Genomic DNA, 19,968 nt, shown 5'->3' on the forward strand with positions numbered 1-19,968 from the left:
CACCATTGCAGCAGTGACCCCCGGTGGCCAGGTGCAGCAGTGCCCTGCGTGTATCCCCCCAACCAGTGCCCAGTCTGTGACCTCTGGTAGCCACGTGGGGCAGTGGCCTGTGTGTACCATCTCCACTAGAGCAGTGACCGCTGGTGTCTTGGTGCTAAGATGCAGCCACCTCTGGGTTACACAGTGGGGCTGTTTATAGGCCAGTGGGGACAGGCCCCCTCTGTTCCAGGAGGTAGGGAATAGTTGGGACTCGGGGCTGAGCGCTCCACCTTGTATGTACGTGTGATGCTGTTAAGGCTGCTTCCCCACTTTGAACTTTAGGGTACAAATGTGGGGGCCTGCATGAAGACTTCTAAGCTTAACTACCAGCTTAGATCTGGTCCGCTGCCACCATTCCCAAATGGATTCCCTTCCCTGGGAAGCCTTGAGAAACTCTTCACCAATTCCCTGGTGAATACAGATCCAAACCCCTTGGATCTTAAAGCAGGGAGAAATGAACCATTCCCCCTCCTTCTCCCACCAACTCCTGGTGAACACAGTTTCAACCCCCCTGAGATCTTAAAACAAGGAGAAATTAACCATCCCCCCTCCTTCCTTTCACCAACCCCTGGTGAATACAGATTCAACCCCCCTGAGATCTTAAAACAAGGAGAAATTAACCATCCCCCCCCTTCCTTTCACCAACTTCTGGTGAATACAGATTAAACCCCCCTGGGATCTTAAAACAAGGAGAAATTAACCCCCCCGCCCTTCCTTTCACCAGCTTCTGGTGAATACAGATCCAACCCCCTTGGATTTAAAAACAAGGAAAAATCAATCAGGTTCTTAAAAAGAAGGCTTTTAATTAAAGTAAAAGGTAACAATTATTTCTGTAAAATTAGTATGGAAAAATACTTTACAGGGTAATCAAACTTAAAGAGCTCAGAGGACATCCCTCTAGCCTCAGGTTCAAAGTACAGCAAACAAAGATAAACACTTTAGTAAAAGGTACATTTACAAGTTGAGAAAACAAAGGAAAACTAACACGCCTTGCCTGGCTATTTACTTACAAATTTGAAATAGGAGAGACTTGTTTAGAAAGATGTGGAGAACCTGGATTGATGTCTGGTCCCTCTCAGTCCCAAGAGCGAACAACAACCCAAACAAAGAGCACAAACAAAAGCCTTCCCCTCACCAAGATTTGGAAGTATCTTGTCCCCTTATTGGTTCTTTGGGTCAGATGCCAGCCAGGTTACCTGACCTTCTTAACCCTTTATAGGGAAAAGGATTTTGGAGTCTCTGGCCAGGAGGGATTTTATAGTACTGTAGACAGGACAGCTGTTACCCTTCCCTTTATAGTTATGACAGACGCGCTGAGCACCTTTCCCCGACGTGAAGAAGACCCTGTGTGGCTCCAAAGCTGGTCCAGTAACAGGTATCACCTCACTTGCCTTGTCTCCCTGTCTTCCATTCTGCAAGTGTCCAACTTCCCCTTCGCTGCTGTTCTCCAACCCCCCCAGGCAACACCCCCAGGTCCCTTCACCTGCCAAACCTCCCCTGGACCCTGAGCCCGACCCCAACCCTGGGGGGGCTCCCCACCTGCAAACCCTATGGAGCCTGGGGGGCCTGCTCCGAGGAGGGGAGGGGAAACCTGGGGCCACAAACTCAGTCACGGGGTTGAGGCTGCCCCTGCAAGGAGAAGCGGGGTGGGAGGGGAGAGAAGAGTGAAGCAATGCATGCTGAGAGATAGAATCGTAGAACTGGAAGGGACCTCGAGAGGTCTCTAGTCCAGTCCCCTGCACTCAAGGCAGGACGAAGTATTATCTAGACCAGCCCTGACAGGTGTTTGTCCAACCCGCTCTTCAACCTCCCCAAGGATGGAGATTCCACAATCTCCTTAGGCAATTTATTCCAGAGCTTAACCATCCTGACAGTTAGGAAGTTTTTCCTAATGTCCAACCTAAACTTCCCTTGCTGCAGTTTAAGCCCCTTGATTCTTGTCCTATCCTCAAAGGTTAAGAAAAACAATTCTTCTCCCTCCTCCTTGTAACAACCTTTTAGGTACTTGAAAACTGTTGTTATGTCGCCTCTCAGTCTTCTCTTCTCCAGACTAAACAAACCCAGTTTTTTCAATCTTCCCTCAAAACTCATGTTTTCTAGACCTTTAATCATTTTTGTTGCTCTTCTCTGGACTTTCGCCAATTTGTCCACATCTTTCCTGCAATGTGGAGCCCAGAACTGGATACAATGCTCCAGTTGACACATAATCAGCGTAGAGTAGAGCGGAAGAATTACTTCTCGTGTCTTGCTTACAATACTCCTGCTAATACAACCCAGACTGATGTTTGCTTTTTTTGCAACAGCGTTACACTGTTAACTCATATTTAGCTTGTGATCCACTATGACCCCCCGAGATCCCTTTCCGCAGTACTCCTTCCTAGGCAGTCAATTCCCGTTCTGTATGTGTGCAACTGATTGATTGTTCCTTCCTAAGTGGAGCACTTTGCATTTGTCCTTATTGAATTCCATCCTGTTTACTTCAGACCATTTCTCCAGTTTGTCCAGATCATTTTGAAGTTTAATCTTATCCTCCAAAGCACTTGCAACCCCTCCCAGCTTGGTATCGTCCGCAAGCTTTATAAGTGCACTCTCTATGCCATGATCTACATCGTTGATGAAGATATTGATGTAGCGTCTCAGCAGGGCTCTATCTCCCCTCAGCCACGCCGGGCCCCATGACACCATGGGAGATGTGGTGTCTCCTGCCTCCATCTCCCATCAGCCACTGTGAGGGCCATGGCACCATGGGAGTGGTTGTCTCTCCGGCCTCCATGTGCTGTCAGCCACTGCAAGGCCCGGCCCAGACTTCCCATTTCCGGTGCGAGTCCGGAAGCAGAAGTTGCCATGAGTTGGTGCCGGGAAGGGTGGTGCTGTTGTCAGGAGAAAGCAGGAGGAGTAGGTGGGGTCCGTGCTACCGTGGGGAGGTGCCGCCCTTGCTGTGAAAGGGCCCAGCCGTTATGGGAGATGTCGTCGCCCTGCCCTGCCACGCTCTGCACCAGCCCCTGCCTGTCACGGGAGGTGCAGGCTCCAGCCTGCAGAGCTGCAGCAGGGAACTTTGGATGTGAGATTGAAATGGAGTTTTAGTGCCATTATTTTTTTATTTCAAAATAGAACAAAACAAACCTAATTTATCTCAAACCTACAAACAGGATTTTACAAACCATGAGTGTGGTTTAGGTCCTTAAAACCTTACATAATTACACACAAATATTTACACACGCAAATTCTTTTTTGCCTAATATCCCTTGCACTGCTCTAATTATTTTTTATAATACTGTACCCTGATTACATTCCCATTTTGTATAATCGAACGCAGTCAAGTTAACTTCCAGTAGAAACCCCATATATATAGTGATTTTGATTACAAACATTTCTGTGGGGAAAATCAGCAGGGAAATCATCTGGCCCGAGCATCATGAGATTTTCCCAGGGCCCCCCAAGTTGCCCGAGGCCCCTGGGCATGGGCCCCCCAAGTTGCCCGAGGCCCCTGGGCATGGGCCCCCTGTGCGTTAATCCACCACTGCAATGGCTGCGGAGCTCAGGATCCCGCTTCCCAGAATGCTCGGAATGCCGGGCGGGGACGGAACACGCGGGAAGCCAGCGCTCAGAGACAAAGGGCTCGGTTTACATTCGGTTGTTGGCTGTTGCTGGAGTGGAGCGGAGGGAGACGCAGCACAGCCTGGAGGTGCCCACTGAGACTGAAGACCTGGTAAGGATCCCCACGTGTGCTTGTTTTCCTTGTGAATTTCAAGCCGGCCAAGGAGTACAGGGCGGCATCAGCCCCTAGAGAACTGATACTCAACTCCCATTCTGCTGCGCAGGGGCTGGTAGTGGGGGGGTCGGGCCCCTTGTAAATGCTGTTATTGTTGATGGGTTATTAGTCTAGTTGCTCCTGTTCTTTCCTTAGCCCCAGGCCTTTCTTCCCTCTGCCCAATAAGCTCCCTCACTTGTTGTGTTGTTCCTGGGGGGATTGTGATAGATTTGTACCCCTTGTGCCTGGACGACGATCCTCGTCTGTTATTGGGCACTAAACACTTCCCCAGGGCACAGCAGCCCTTGTGACTCAGGCGCTAGGAGGGGCCCCTTGGGGTGGAGTCTGCAGGTGCCAAGAGAGTCCTGCGCTTCGGAGGGAAGAATCCCAGCACCGCTACAGGCTGGGGACCGACTGGCTAAGCAGCAGTTCTGCAGAAAAGGACCTGGGGATTACAGTGGATGAGAAGTTGGATATGCGTCAGCAGTGTGCTCTTGTTGCCAAGAAGGCTAACAGCATATTGGGCTGCATTAGTAGGAGCATTGCCAGCAGCTCGAGGGACGTGATCATTCCCCTCTCTTCGACGTTGGTGAGGCCACATCTGGAGTATTGCATCCAGTTTTGGACCCCCCCCCCACTACAGAAAGGATGTGGGCACATTGGAGAGAGCCCAGTGGAGGGCAATGAAAATGATCAGGGGGCCAGAGCACATGATTTATGAGGAGAGGCTGAAGGAACTGGGCTTATTTAGTCTGCAGAGGAGAAAAATGAGGGGGGATTTGATAGCAGCCTTCAACTACCTGAAGGGGGGTTCCAAAGAGGATGGAGCTCGACTGTTCTCAGTGGTGGTAGATGACGGAGCAAGAAGCAATGGTCTCAAGTTGCAGTGGGGGAGGTCTCAGTTGGATATTAGGAAACACTATTTCACTAGGAGGGTGGTGAAGCACTGGAATGGGTTCTCTAGGGAGGTGGTGGAATCTCCTTCCGTAGAGGTTTTTAAGGCCCGGCTTGACAAAGCCCTGGCTGGGATGATTTAGGTCCCTTCCAACCCTAATATTCTATGATTCTAAGGACCCAGGTTCCATCCCCCTGAGGGAAGAAACTCCACTGAGCAGCAGGCAACAGGGCAAAGCCTTGAGCCAGGCCTCAGGGCAGGGATTGCAGGGCTTTGGCTTCTCTTTCTGGCTCTGCCACTGCCCTGCTGTGGGGCCCTGGGCAGGTCACTTCCCGTCTCTGTACCTCAGTTTCCCTGTCTGTCCAGTGAAGGGATAGACACTTCTCAAACTCAGTTTGAGCAGTAGTGAGTCTGGATCAGACAATGAATGTTAAACCGTCTGAGCTCAGAAGGACAGTGAGTGGGTGTTTGGGAAAGAACTCCTACTGATTTCCTGTTGGGCTCCATCCAAAGCCAATAACTAGGGCTGTCAATTGTAATTTCAATGTATTAACCATAGTTTTGTGGATTTTTTTATAGTTTAAAATATATTGATTTCAGTTACAACAGAGACTACAAAAACAACGAGGAGTCCTTGTGGCACCTTAGAGACTAACACATTTATTTGGAATAAGCTTCCGTGGGCTAAAACCCAAATAAATGTGTTAGTCTCTAAGGTGCCACAAGGACTCCTTGTTGTTTTTGCGGATACAGACTAACACGGCTACCCCTCTGAAACAGAATACAAAGTGTACAGTGCTCAACATATATTATTATTTTTGATTACAAATATTTACACCGTAAAAAAGATAAAAGAAATAGTATTTTTCGATTCACCTCATACAAGTACCTCAGTGCAATCTCTTTATAGTGAAAGCGCAACTTACAAATGTAGACATTTTTTTTAAGATAACTGCACTCGTAAACAAACCAATGTAAAACTTTAGAGCCCACGAGTCCACTCAGTCCTACTTCTTGTTCAGGACCAACAAGTTTGTTTACATTTCCAGGAGATAATGCTGCCCACTTCTTATTGACAATATCACCTGACAGTGAGTACAGGCATTTGCACGGCACTAGTGTAGCGGGCGTTGCAAGGAATTTATGTGCCAGTTATGCTAAACATTTGTATGCCCCTTCATGCTTCAATTTCTAGATTGCACTATTGGTGTTTTTACAGTGCAAATAATAATAATACAGGTGCCCCTCCCCCCATCACCATGCTCCACTGCTGCTCCCACCTCCTGGCCCCCGCCCCCACCAAGCTGCCTGCCCACTGTCTGCTGCGCAGAGCGGGGGTAGGAGTGGGGGGCTGATGTCAGGGTGTCCTCGATCTGGTAGCTGCTGAGCTGGGGTTGAGGAACGGGGGCACCTGTCTGCTGTTGCCATTGGCTCAGGAGTGAAGCCTGGACACTTGGGTTCCCTGCCTTCTCAGGCCGGGGAGGGGGTGTGGCCTGGGGCTACAGGAGGACGATGCTTGTCCAGACTGACTACAGGTCTCTGTCACTGACCCCATTGCTCTAAGGGATGAGATTCCCTGGGGGTCCCAACATCGGGGGAGCTTCGGGAGCAGCCTGCAGGGAGAGCCCTGCCAGTGTGTGCAGAGCCCAGTCCAGGTGCCCCCGGGGAGTGTGGGTAGGAGAGGGAGTCGCCCCAGCTGGGGGGCAGACAGGCCCAGTGGCGAGAAGCTGCGTTGCCCCAGACTCACGGCTGCTCCCTGCTCAGTTCCAGGATGGACGTACTGAGGAGGATTTTCAGGATAAAGGCTCCGCAGGTGGCCCTGGAGCCAGAGGGGGGCAGCTGCCAGCATCCCCAGACAGAGAGCCGCCCCTCCATCCCCATGGCATGGGAAGCAGCTCCTAGCCACCCCAGGAGATGGACCTGCTCGGCCTTGCTCACCAGGAGGAAACCAGCTCCCAGGGCTGGTGCCGAGCGGAGAGAGACGACATCCAGGCCGAGATGGAGGTGGCCCACGTTCAGTCTGGGCAGGCAGGACACAGCCCAGGAGAGGAACCAGGCAAGGCAGCTCTGGGTTTGCTTCTGCTGGAAGGCCAGCCCTCAGCCCAGCCGCGTGGGCCAGCAGGAGGCATCCCCAGGGCAGGAGCTGGGGGATCGCTGCCCCAGCAGCTCACCTGGTGCCGGAGGGGAGAGCAGCCGCTCCCTGGAGGCTCCCTGCAACACGGAGGCCGAGTGCTCCTCCACTGCAGGTGAGGAGACTCCCTGGGCATGGGGAGGAGCAAGGGGCCATTAACACCCAGTCACTCTGTCAGAGTCATTGGGGGGATCCCAGCCCAGGGGTCTGGCCTGAGCCACGTGAGCCCAATGACATCAGCGGGAGTCACAGAGCCACCCCCTGCAGTGGGGCATGGGGGGAGCTGCTGGGAAGTGGGTCCCTGATGCTTTGGGGCAACTCCCAGGAAGGATGGGACAGTGAAGGGCCCCATCTGTCATGGAGCCATAGGGCTGAGGGTCTCTGGGAGGGGTAGTGTGGGGATCTCTCTGCCATGGGGCCCTGGGGCTGGGAGGTCTGTGGGAGGGGCAGTGTGGGGATCTCTCTGCCATGGGGCCCTGGGGCTGAGAGGTCTGTGGGAGGGGCAGTGTGGGGATCTCTCTGCCATGGGGCCCTGGGACTGAGAGGTCTGTGGGAGGGGCAGTGTGGGGATTTCTCTGCCTTTGGGTGCTTACATGGGAGGGGGAAACATTAAATCTTCTCTCCCTATCCCTTCACACCCCTGTCCTTCCTCTTCCCTCCTCCCCAGCAAGAGTCACCCTCTGCCCTTGTCTCTCTGACGCAGAGATCCCCACGGACCAGTCAGAGAAGAAGGACCTTGCCCCTGAGGAAAAGGCAGAGGAGGATGAAGATCGGGCCACAGAAGGAGAGGAAGAGGAGGAAGACCTAGAGACAGAGGAGGAGGAGAAGCAGGAAGAGGAAGTCCTGACCACAGAAAAAGAGGAGGAGGTGGAGGATCTAGCCATAAAAGAGGGGGAGGACATGACCACAGAGGAGGAGGAAGACCTGGACACAGTGGAGGAGGAGGAGGAGAACCTGTCTGCAGAATGAGAAGAGGAGGAGGAGGAGAACCTGTCTGCAGAAGAGAAAGAAGAGGAGGAGGAGAACATGTCTGCAGAAGAGGAGGAAGAGGAGGAGGAGAACCTGTCTGCAGAGGAGGTGGAGAATTTGTCAGCAGAAGAGGAGGAGGAGCTCTCCATAGACGAGGAGGAGGACTTGACCACAGAGAAGGAGGAGGAAGAAGAAGGTAAAGGAAGAGGAAGAGAAGGACGTGGCCCTGGTGGAGGAACATCTGATCATGGAGCAAAAGGAAGAAGAGAAGGATCTGGCCATGGAGCAGGAAGAGGAGCACCTGCCTATGGAGGAAGAGGAGAAGGCCCAGGCCACAGAGGAGGACAAGGAGGACCTGGACCAGGAGGAGGAGAAGGAAGAGGACCCAGTAATGGAGGACGACGAGGATGTGGCCATGCAGGAGAAAGAAGAGAAGGAAGAGGAGGTACTGGCTATGGAGGAAAAGGAAGTGGAAGAGGATTAGGACTTGGCCACGGAGAAGGAGCAGGAGGAAGAGGACCTGGCCACAGAGGAGGAGGAGGAGGAGAAGGATGTGGCCATGCAGGGGGAAGAAGAAGAGGCAGAAGAGGAGGTAGAGGACCTGGCTGTAGACTAGGAGGACCCAGGAATGGAGGAGGAGGAGGATGTGCTGATGCAGGGGGAAGAAGAAGAGGAGGGGGAGGACCTGGCCATAGGAATGGAGCACGTGGTCATAGACAAGAAAGCGGAAGAGGATGACTTGGACGAGGAGGAGGAGGAGGAGGGCAAGGCCAAGTCCTCTTCCACCTCCATGGCCAGGTCCCCCTTGCCCAGATGTGTAAATAGGGCAGTAATGAGCAGGAGCAGGGGGGGATCTTACCTCTCTCTATAGCATTGGTAAGAGAGATAATGGAATAGTGACAGGCATTTCTCGTGTCCGTGTTTTAAAGGATGGTGTTAAATTGGAGAGGGTGCAGAAAAGAGTCACACAAATGACCTGAGAGCTGGAGAAAATGACCTACAGTGAGAGACTCAGACTGTAGGTGGGTGAAATTTAATGGCCTGGAACATTCAGGAGGTCAGATGAGATGATCCAATGGTGCCTTCTGGCCTTAAGCTCTATGAAACTCTATGAAGCATCGCCTCCCTCCACCCCCTGCTCCGATGTGCTTCACCGCACAGAAGGGTGGCCGGACAGCCTAGAATGACCCTGCTCCAAAGCGGCTCTGGGGGGAGAAGACAGTGGTGAGAGTGAGAGGTGAGTGAGAGACGGCTGTGGGGACCTGGCGGGAGGGCAGGAGACCTCGGACAAGGAGGGGGCTCCCCTTGGCAGGACACTGGAGAGAACAGCAGAGAGCAGGGATTCCTGCGGCTGAGGTCTGGGCACCGCCAAGAGGAAATTCTGGGCGTCAGCGCTGGGGGCAGGTGGGGAATCGTGGGACTGGAGGGTAGGCTGAGGCTGGGGGTGGAAAGGTAAGGGGCAGCTGCGAGAGGCTGGGCAAGGGCCAAGTTGGAAGGGAAGGAGGGAATCGGGAGGACAGGGCCCAGCTGTGTTGCCAGAGGATCCTGCTGGCTGTGTCTGGGCAGCCTCTCTGGGAAGTGCCCAGGGGTCAGTGGGGCCTGAATCTGACCTTCTCCTTTGGGTCTTACAGGAACTAACTGAGGAGCTGCCCCAGGACTCTGGGCCCAGCTCTGTCCTCTCCAGCTCCATGGACCGCATGTGAAACCTCCCGTACCAGAAGCTCCCATCCGGCTCCCCCAGCTCCGGTGCTGCTCAGACCCAGAGAGGCTGCCTCCTCCATGGCCAGGTTCTCCTCCACCTCCTGCACAGCCTGCAGTGATGGGTAAGGGAACCCGTGGCCACAGAGACCCCATGGGCACGGGTGGGGATTGAATCTGGGCCCTTCACCACGGGCACAAGCTCTGTCAGGCTCCCATTCAGAAAGCCATGGAAGGCTCTGTCTGCAGACACCCCCTCTCCATTCCCACTGCCAGACTCTTGCCCGCGGTGACAATGAAGAAGCAGGAGAATTTCTGCCAGAGAACCCCGGGCTGCACAGTCGGGTGTCACTGGGACGTCTCTGGGAGCCATTTCCAGGGTGTTCTGGTGGGGTCATTTTCCTTCTCGAATCCAGGGTGTCTCTGCTCCCAGAATCTCAGCCAGGGAGGCCACCCTGCAGAATATGGCCCCGCAGTTTGGCGATGGGCTGCAGGAGTCACCACGTAGGTGTGCAGCAGCCGTAGCGCCTGCACTGACCATGGGCCAAAACCTGCAGCCCTGACAGCCCAGGATACCCCCAGGGATGGCAATGGGAGGGTAGCCTGGGTAACTAGCTGCTGGGCCAGGGCATATAGAGAGAGGACTCAGAGATGCAGCAAACCAATGGCCAGAGAAGTGAAGGATGTAAGGGCAAGAGAAGAGCTAGGACATCTGGGGAGCTGCTGCGGCGCTTGGGTGAGTGTCTTGTCCCTGGGGGGATCTTCCCCTCTGGCCCCCTACCCCAGCCCCAGGGCAGCCTGCCTGCTGCACCCCAAACTCCTCATCCCTGGCCCAGCCCCACACCCTGCACCCCCTCCCACACCCCAACGCCCTGTCCCAGCCTAGAGCCTGCACCCAGCCCCCAAACTCCATCCTAGAGCCTGCACCCCCTTCTGCACCCCAACCCCCTGCCCCGCCCAGAGCCTGCACCCAGCACCCAAATCCCCCTCTCACACCCAGCCCCCAAACCCCTTCCCGTATCCCCTCCTGCACCCCAACCCCCTGCACCCAGCACCCAAACTCCCTCCTGCACCCCAACCCTCTGTCCCAGCCCAGAGCCTGCACCCAGCACCCAAACCCCCTCTCACACCCAGCCCCCAACCCCCCTCCCATATCCCCTCCTGCACCCCAACCCCCAGTCCCAGCCCAGAGCCTGCACCCAGCCCCCAAACCCCCTCTCACACCCAGCTCCCAACCCCCCTCCCTCACCCCCTCCTGCACCCCAACCCCCAGTCCAGAGCCTGCACCCAACACCCAAACTCCATCCCAGAGCCTGCACCCCCTTCTGCACCCCAACCCTAACCCCCTGCCCCAGCCCAGAGCCTGCACCCAGCACCCAAACTCCCTCCTGCACCCCAACCCCCTGTCCCAGCCCAGAGCTTGCACCCAGCACCCAAACTCCCTCCTGCACCCCAGGCCCAGCCCAGAGCCTGCACCCAGCACTCAACCCCTGTCACACCCAGCCCCCAAACCTCCTCCCGTACTCCTTCCTGCACCCCAACCCTCTGTCCCAGCCCAGAGCCTACACCCAGCACCCAAACCCCCTCCCGTGCCCCCAAACCCCCTCTCGTACCCCCTCCTGCAGCTCAACCCCCTGTCCCAGCCCAGAGCCTGCACCCAGCCCCCAAACCCCCTCACACCCAGCCCCCAAATCCCCTCCCGTACCCCCTCCTGCAGCCCAACCCCCGTCCCAGCCCAGAGCCTGCACCCCCTTCTGCACCCCAACCACAACCCCCTGTCCCAGTCCAGAGCCTGCACCCAAACTCCATCCCAAAGCCCGCACCCCAAACCCCCTCCTGCACCCAAACGCCCTCCCTGAACCTTGCAGTCCCTTCTAACCCGATGGGTCTATAATTCTTTGATTCTAGCATCTGTCCCCTAAAAAGCAGGGCTGGCGCGTATGGATTTCCTCCGCATCCTCTGCACTGAAGACAGAAGTTTCTCCGCAATGGCCTGGTCTTCCTGGAGTGCTCCTTTAGCGCCTCGATCGCCTAGTGGCTTTGCTGACTGTTTGGCAGACTTCCTGCATCCCATGTACTTAACCAGTACTTTGCTGTTAGTTGTTGTGCCTTAGCTAGTTGCTCTTCACGTTCTTTTTTGGCCTTATTATACTTTGCATTTGACTTGCCAGAGTTTATGCGTCTTTGTATTTTCCTCACTAGGATTTGACTTCCAAAATGCCTCTTTTACTCGGCTGTTTAGCCCTGGGGGCATTTTTTTTATCCTCGCACTGGTTTGTTTTTTATTTGCGGGATACATGTAGTGGGAGCCTCTAGCATGGTGTTTTTAAACAGTCTCCGTGCGCTTTGCTGGCATTTCACCCTGGCATGTTGCTTTTAATTTCCATTTAACGAGCCCCCTCACGTCTGTGCAGTTCCCCTTTCTGAGTTGAATGCTCCTGCGGTGGGTTTCGTTGGCAGTTTCCCCTCCAGGGCTGTGCCATGTAATTCCATCAGGACTGCGATTCCTGAGAGTAACTACTCCAGCGTGGAGGCTGCGCGGTGAGAGCTCACACCGTGCACTGTCCTAAGCAGAGAACGTCTCCAAGGGCCGGCGCTGCGGTACCGCTCCTCGCCAACGCCGCCCGGCTCCACTGCATGTGCCCCGTCAGCCAGCAGGGGTTTGTTCTCGATTGTCACAAACGGGGGATAAAAGGACTCTCCTGATCTGTGTGAGGGGGACGTTACCAGCATTCAGCCAGTAGTCACAGAGGCGCTGGGCGTCATCTGGCCCCTCGGCAGCTCGGGGCATAGGGCAGAAAGTGAAGTCACAGCCTGCGCTGATTCAATGTACTGCCCACACGTTGCTCCCCTCCCCGACATGGCCTGTTCCCTTTCCCCTCCCTCGCCTGCCCCACTCAACGGGGCCTGTTTGCAACAGCAGCAAGTGCGGGGACAGGGTCAGGAGCAACATTGACCCACATATGTCACAGGGTCGGATAAGTTCAGATGAAAGCACATGGCCCCATTACTCTCTGGGAGGGGCCGACAGGGGTAGGTCAGTGGCAGCGGGCGGGGCACAGGGTCTCCTTCGCTCAGCTCAGGGCACTGTGCGGTTAACAGGACACTTGTTTTCCTTGGCGACGGCGTCATCTAGCTGTTCCTCCGAGACGCTCCCCAGTGCAGCAGGGCTCTACCCCTGCACCAATGAACTACGCCAGGCCGCGCTGCAGGGACGGCGCGAGGAGAGGTGGCCAGGCAGCTTCCCCTCAGCAATCAGCCCCACGGCCATCGAGATGCTCTTTTAAAGTCACTTTCCCAGTCAGGAAGCTGCAGAGGGGCCGGAGTGTGAGACAGAGCAGCCCACCTGCCCCCACAGGCCAGCCCATGCCATGCCGGCAGCTCAGTGCAGGGCACATTCCTGGTCACCGAGCTCAACGCCCATGGGCTCACCTGGATGGCGTGTCCCTCTGCCTAGGACGGCAGATCAGCCCCTTAGCACGGGGCTCTGGAGACCCCGCCCGCGAGAGGGGTCCCGCAGGGCAGAGAGCAGATCATGCTAGTGCAGGGGCATCAGGTAGCAACCAGAGGGGAGCACGGAGATGAAATGTCCAGCCGTCTCTGTGGTGGAAAGGGTCTTTGAGGCTCAAGGCAGGAGGCTACCAACCCTCAGGGACCCGCTCTGACTCCTGCGCTCACGGCCCTCCAGGGGCTAGTGCAGACGGGAGAGGGGCACACTAGTGACAAGGCACCTGCGAGGTCAGAGGTGCAGAGCACCCCCGCCATCCGGAGACCTGAACTGCCCTCCACACCAACCACATCACTCCTCCAAAATCCCAACCTGGCCTGGCCTCTCCCCGCTCCTCTTTGGGACACTCAGTGCTGGGCTAGAGTGCTGGGAGCCACCGTGTGAGGAGATCATCTGCACAGGGGGATCTCGCTCACCGCCCTCACCCTCAGGAGGGGACACAGCACAGACCCGCCGAACCCCATTGCCCCTCGGAAGGGGGCTCAGGCCCAGCCAGATGTTCAGAGTCCTGCACTTCGGACGGAAGAATCCCATCCACTGCTACAGGCTGGGAACCAACTGGCTAAGCGGCAGTTCTGCAGAAAAGGACCTGGGGATTACAGTGGATGAGAAACTGGATACGCGTCAGCAGTGTGCCCTTGTTGCCAAGAAGGCTAACAGCATTTTGGGCTGTATAAGTAGGGGCATTGCCAGCAGATCGAGGGACATGATCATTCCCCTCTATTCGGCATTGGTGAGGCCTCATCTGGAGTATTGTGTCCAGTTTTGGGCCCCACACTACAAGAAGGATATGGAAAAATTGGAAAGAGTCCAGTGGAGGGCAACAAAAATGAATAGGGGGCTGGGGCACATGACTTATGAGGAGAGGCTGAGGGAACTGGGATTATTTAGTCTGCAGAAGAGAAGAATGAGGGGGATTTGATAGCTGCCTTCAACTTCCTGAAGGGGGGATCCAAAGAGGATGGATCTAGACTGTTCTCAGTGGTGGCAGATGACAGAGCAAGGAGCAATGGTCTCAAGTTGCAGTGGGGGAGGTTTAGGTTGGATATTAGGAAAAACTTTTTCATTAGGAGGGTGGTGAAGCACTGGAATGGGTTACCTAGGGAGATGGTGCAATCTCCTTCCTTAGAGGTTTTTAAGGTCAGGCTTGACAAAGCCCTGGCTGGGATGATTTAGTTGGGGGTTGGTCCTGATTTAGGCAGGGGGTTGGACTAGATACCTCCTGAGGGCTCTTCCAACCCTGATATTCTCAGATTCTATGATAGGCAGATAGACCCAGACAAGTCCATAGGAGACTGGGGGGAGGGGAGCGCAGAGGAAGAGGATGCAGGCAACTGAACATGACAGGTGTTCATGAAAGGAGAGAGAGAGTGTTTGAGTGTCAGTTGGCCAACACAGAGAAGAGAGAGAGAGAGAAACCTAGGAGGAAGGAACAGAACTCAGAACAAGGAGTCACCCTCATGGACCCAACTACTGCTAGGGAGCAAACACCACTGCTGGCCAGAGAGATGAACAGCCCCCGCAAATGGCAACATCAACTCCCTTGAATCCACAGCTAGTCAGGAAACCCTTTTTCTTGTTTTTTTGTTCTTTTTTTAAACAAACCCACACCCAGCTAAAGGGAAGTCCCTGCCTGGAGCCAGGGGGGCTGTGACCAGAGCCCTCACCAAACCAGACACTGATCTCACAGACAGTGACAGCTGCTCCGCTCCCAGCTGGACAGGTCTTGCCTGGCATCAACAACGCTTGCGCTCTCGCTCGCTTTCCATCTCACCACCGAGACGGACTCTGTCCCCCACCCCCACCACACACTTCTTTTCCCTGGGTGCCAAACACAACACAAGAAGGAAAAACAAAAGTTATCATCACAATCTGCCGTGATGGCCAGGCTCTCCTTCTCGCATCTCCCACACCCCAGGGCTCTACCCTGAACCCCCTTCCCATGATGTTGTCAGAGCTACAATTAGAAAGCACCCCACTGCACCTACACCCAACATAATCACTCGGCACAGGAGACTCTTGTCCCTTCCACTAGTCTTAACCCCACAGAGCCCCAGGCCCAGCTAGGATGCACCTTATTTTTCTTTAGTACTGGGGCTTTCGTCCTCTCCTTCCTATCCCTCTTGGACTCCATCTGTGAGAGAGGACTGGGAAGTGTTACAGACACAGAGACCCTCCCCCAGCTCTCTCTGCGCCCTGGGCTCACACCTGGTTGTCTCCCCAGTCCTTGGCACTGTCCAGCATGTCTCCCTCCACAGAAGTCACCTGATGTCTTCTTAGACTCCATCTTCATATTGCTCTTCTCCTTCCCAGAACTCCTGCTCTGCTCCTCAGACCTGTCTGTCCTCAGCTCTGCAGGCAGAGGGGAAGGGGCATCATGGGAACACACACGCCCCATTCCAGACACCACATGGCATCCACAGGGCTACTAAACCATGTCACCTTGTGCCAAAAACCACACCCCACCCCAAAGGAGCAAAACGCCTTTGTGAGCCCAGCACACACATACACACCAAGCCCAGCCAAATTGGGAGCTTGCCCCCCCTTCCCGGGCCTCATGGATGGAGAAGTTTGGTGGGCAGTGGGGGCCCTGAGGGACTGGCTCAGTGTGTGAATGAAGGACTGGGATATATGTGGGGGCGGGACAGTGGGGTTGGGTGTTCAGGAGGACCCAAGGTAAGGGCCTAGGGGGATTAGGGGTATAGGAGAGTAGGGTTACCAAGTGCACTGTGGGACTGGGGGATTTAGAGAGCCCAGAGAGGACGGGTGGGGCAGGTTGGAGGGCCCCACGGGGGCTGAAAAGGGGAATCCGTCAGGTTGGGGGGTAGCAGAGAGTGGAGATAAGGGACTCGCACACTGGGGATGGAGAAGGCAATGGGGTGACAGGGACGTGGGGCCCAGCACTGGAGAAATGGGCTGGAGTCGATTGGGGCGGGGTGGGAGGAGGACGCTGGGGGAGGCAGCACATCGGCAGGGCAAAGGGAAAGGCCAAGGAGAGAGGACAAGGTGGGGGAGGGGAGCACTGGGGGATGACGGGGGGCTGAGGGTGAACTAGGGGGAGTTTGGGGAGCAGGACTGAGGGGTCCCCATGGGCGCAGGGCAGGGCTGGGGGTGGAGGGGGGGCTGGGGAGGCCCAGGGACGGGGCAGGTTGGGGAGCTGAAGAGAATGTCAGGGCCCTACAGAACAGGGAGCGGGTGGGGGAGGGGATGGGGGCGCTGAGGGGTCCCCAGGGGCACAGGGCGGGCCAGAGCGCAGTGGGTGGTTGGGGGCTGGGGGGGACGGGGCAGGTTGGGGGCTGAGGGGGATGTCACGGCTCTAGGGAGCAGGGAGCGGGTGGGGGAGGGGACAAGGGGATGGATGGGGCGCATGGGGTGGATGGGGGTGGTGGGGCAGGGGGGACGGGGCAGGTTGGAGGGCTGAGGAGGATGTCAGGGCTCTAGGGAGCAGGTGGGTGAGGGGATGGGGGCTAAGGGGGACGTTGCGGCTCCAGGGAACAGGTGGGGAGGGAATGCAGGGGTTGAGGGGTCCCCATGGGCGCAGGGGGTGGATGGGGGGCTGGGGGCAGGGGCGGACGGGGCAGGTTGGGGGTGAGGGGGATGTCACAGCTCTAGTGAGCGGGTGGGGGGGCAGGGGGTGGATGGGGCACAGGGCGGGGCTGGGGGCATGGGGTGGATGGGGGGCGGAGGGAGAGGGGGTGGGGTAAGTTGGGGGGCTGAGGGAGATGTCCGGGCACTACGGAGCAGGGAGCGGGTGGGGGGGGGAGCTGAGGGGGATGTCGGGGTTCTAGGGAGCGGGTGGGGGAGGGGATGGGGGCTGAGGGGATGTCGGGGCACTAGGGAGCGGGTGGGGGAGGGGATGGGGGCTGAGGGGATGTCGGGGCACTAGGGAGCGGGTGGCGGGGGGGGAGCTGAGGGAGATATCGGGGCACAAGGGAGCGGGTGGGGGAGGGGGGGAGCTGAGGGGGATGTCGGGGCACTAGGGAGCAGGTGGGGGAGGGGATGGGGGCTGAGGGGGATGTCGGGGCACTAGGGAGGGGGTGGGGGAGGGGATGGGGCTGAGGGGGATGTCGGGGCACTAGGGAGCGGGTGGGGGAGGGGAGGGGGAGCTGAGGGGGATGTCGGGGCACTAGGGAGCGGGTGGGGGAGGGGATGGGGCTGAGGGGGATGTCGGGGCACTAGGGAGCGGGTGGGGGAGGGGATGGGGGCTGAGGGGGATGTCGGGGCACTAGGTAGCGAGTGGGGAGGGGGGGAGCTGAGGGGGATGTCGGGGCACTAGGGAGCAGGTGGAAGGGCTGAGTGGGATGTCGGGGCACTAGGGAGCGGGTGGGGGAGGGGATGGGCGGCTGAGGGGGATGTCGGGGCACTAGGTAGCGGGTGGGGAGGGGGGGAGCTGAGGGGGATGTCGGGGCACTACGGAGCGGGTGGGGGGGCTGATGGGGATGTCGGGGCACTAGGGAGCGGGTGGGGGAGGGATGGGGGGCTGAGGAGGATGTCGGATAACTAGGTAGCGGGTGGGGGAGGGGATGGGGGGAGCTGAGGGGGATGTCGGGGCACTAGGTAGCGGGTGGGGGAGGAGATGGGAACTGAGGGGGATGTCGGGGCACTAGGGAGCGGGTGGGGGAGGGGATGGGGGCTGAGGGGGATGTCGGGGCACTAGGGAGGGGGTGGGGGAGGGGATGGGGCTGAGGGGGATGTCGGGGCACTAGGGAGCGGGTGGGGGAGGGGATGGGGGCTGAGGGGATGTCGGGGCACTAGGGAGCGGGTGGGGGAGGGGAGGGGGAGCTGAGGGAGATGTCGGGGCACTAGGGAGCGGGTGGGGGAGGGGATGGGGGCTGAGGGGGATGTCGGGGCACTAGGGAGCGGGTGGGGGGGCTGAGGGGGATGTCGGGGCACTAGGGAGCGGGTGGGGGAGGGGATGGGGGGCTGAGGGGGATGTCGGGGCACTAGGTAGCGGGTGGGGAGGGGGGGAGCTGAGGGGGATGTCGGGGCACTGGGGAGCGGGTGGGGGGGGCTGAGGGGGATGTCGGGGCACTAGGGAGCGGGTGGGGGAGGGGATGGGGGGGAGCTGAGGAGGATGTCGGGGCACTAGGTAGCGGGTGGGGGAGGGGATGGGGCCTGAGGGGGATGTCGGGGCACTAGGGAGCGGGTGGGGGAGGGGAGGGGAGCTGAGGGGGATGTCGGGGCACTAGGGAGCGGGTGGGGGAGGAGATGGGAGCTGAGGGGGATGTCGGGGCACTAGGGAGCGGGTGGGGGAGGGGATGGGGGCTGAGGGGGATGTCGGGCACTAGGGAGCGGGTGGGGGAGGGGATGGGGGCTGAGGGGGATGTCGGGGCACTAGGGAGCGGGTGGGGGGGAGCTGAGGGGGATGTCGGGGCACTAGGGAGCGGGTGGGGGAGGGGATGGGGGCTGAGGGGGATGTCGGGGCACTAGGGAGCGGGTGGGGGAGGAGATGGGAGCTGAGGGGGATGTCGGGGCACTAGGGAGCGGGTGGGGGAGGAGATGGGGGCTGAGGGGGATGTCGGGGCACTAGGGAGCAGGTGGGGGAGGAGATGGAAGCTGAGGGGGATGTCGGGGCACTAGGGAGCGGGTGGTGGAGGGGAGGGGAGCTGAGGGGGATGTCGGAGCACTAGGGAGCGGGTGGGGGAGGAGATGGGGGCTGAGGGGGATGTCGGGGCACTAGGGTGCGGGTGGGGGAGGGGAGGGGGGCTGAGGGGGATGTCGGGGTACTAGGGAGCGGGTGGGGGAGGGGAAGAGCTGAGGGGGATGTCGGGGCACTAGGAAGCGGGTGGGGGAGGGGGGGAGCTGAGGGGGATGTTGGGGCACTAGGGAACGGGTGGGGGAGGGTATGGGGGCTGAGGGGGATGTCGGGGCACTAGGTAGCGGGTGGGGAGGGGGGGGAGCTGAGGGGGATGTCGGGGCACTAGGGAGCGGGTGGGGGGGGCTGAGGGGGATGTCGGGGCACTAGGGAGCGGGTGGGGAGGGGGGGAGCTGAGGTGGATGTCGGGGCACTAGGGAGCGGGTGAGGGAGGAGATGGGGGCTGAGGGGGATGTCGGGGCACTAGGGAGCGGGTGGGGGAGGGGGGGGAGCTGAGGGAGATGTCGGGGCACTAGGGAGCGGGTGGGGGAGGGGGGAGAGCTGAGGGAGATGTCGGGGCACTAGGGAGCGGGTGGGGGAGGGGATGGGGGCTGAGGGGGATGTCGGGGCACTAGGGAGCGGGTGGGGGAGGGGGGGGAGCTGAGGGAGATGTCGGGGCACTAGGGAGCGGGTGGGGGAGGGGGGAGAGCTGAGGGAGATGTCGGGGCACTAGGGAGCGGGTGGGGGAGGAGACGGGAGCTGAGGGGGATGTCGGGGCACTAGGTAGCGGGTGGGGAGGGGATGGGAGCTGAGGGGGATGTCGGGGCACTAGGGAGCGGGTGGGGGAGGGGTGGGGGCTGAGGGGGATGTCGGGGCACTAGGGAGCGGGTGGGGGAGGGGATGGGGGCTGAGGGGGATGTCGGGGCACTAGGGAGCGGGTGGGGGAGGGGATGGGGGCTGAGGGGGATGTCGGGGCACTAGGGAGCGGGTGGGGGAGGGGGGAGCTGAGGGGGATGTCGGGGCACTAGGGAGCGGGTGGGGGAGGGGGGGAGCTGAGGGGGATGTCGGGGCACTAGGGAGCGGGTGGGGAGGGGGGGAGCTGAGGGGGATGTCGGGGCACTACGGAGCGGGTGGGGGGGCTGATGGGGATGTCGGGGCACTAGGGAGCGGGTGGGGGAGGGGATGGGGGGGAGCTGAGGGGGATGTCGGGGCACTAGGTAGCGGGTGGGGGAGGAGATGGGAACTGAGGGGGATGTCGGGGCACTAGGGAGCGGGTGGGGGAGGGGATGGGGGCTGAGGGGGATGTCGGGGCACTAGGGAGGGGGTGGGGGAGGGGATGGAGCTGAGGGGGATGTCGGGGCACTAGGGAGCGGGTGGGGGAGGGGTGGGGGCTGAGAGGGAT

The 19,968-nt window shown here is 58.6% G+C and overlaps 1 protein-coding gene across 8 annotated transcripts; it reads left to right on the top strand.

Moving 5' to 3' along the window:
* The first annotated feature begins 947 nt into the window (after window positions 1-947).
* LOC135979732 (glutamic acid-rich protein-like) lies at window positions 948-11,646 on the top strand. Of its 8 annotated transcripts, XM_065579967.1 has the most exons (6): window positions 948-1,414; window positions 6,450-6,931; window positions 7,484-8,377; window positions 8,715-9,022; window positions 9,417-9,608; window positions 11,392-11,646. In XM_065579967.1, exons 1-3 carry the CDS (start codon window positions 1,101-1,103, stop codon window positions 7,783-7,785), a joined length of 1,098 nt encoding a protein of 365 aa, XP_065436039.1. In that variant the 5' UTR covers window positions 948-1,100; the 3' UTR covers window positions 7,786-8,377; window positions 8,715-9,022; window positions 9,417-9,608; window positions 11,392-11,646. The 8 variants fall into 8 exon arrangements, with proteins under 8 accessions (XP_065436039.1, XP_065436043.1, XP_065436037.1 ...); XM_065579971.1 differs by having other exon boundaries at window positions 3,429-6,931; window positions 7,484-9,022; XM_065579965.1 differs by having other exon boundaries at window positions 7,484-9,022.
* The last annotated feature ends 8,322 nt before the right edge of the window (window positions 11,647-19,968 follow it).

The sequence above is a fragment of the Chrysemys picta genome, unplaced genomic scaffold, assembly GCF_011386835.1.
Source record: "Chrysemys picta bellii isolate R12L10 unplaced genomic scaffold, ASM1138683v2 scaf1188, whole genome shotgun sequence".
NCBI classification, from domain to species: domain Eukaryota; kingdom Metazoa; phylum Chordata; order Testudines; family Emydidae; genus Chrysemys; species Chrysemys picta.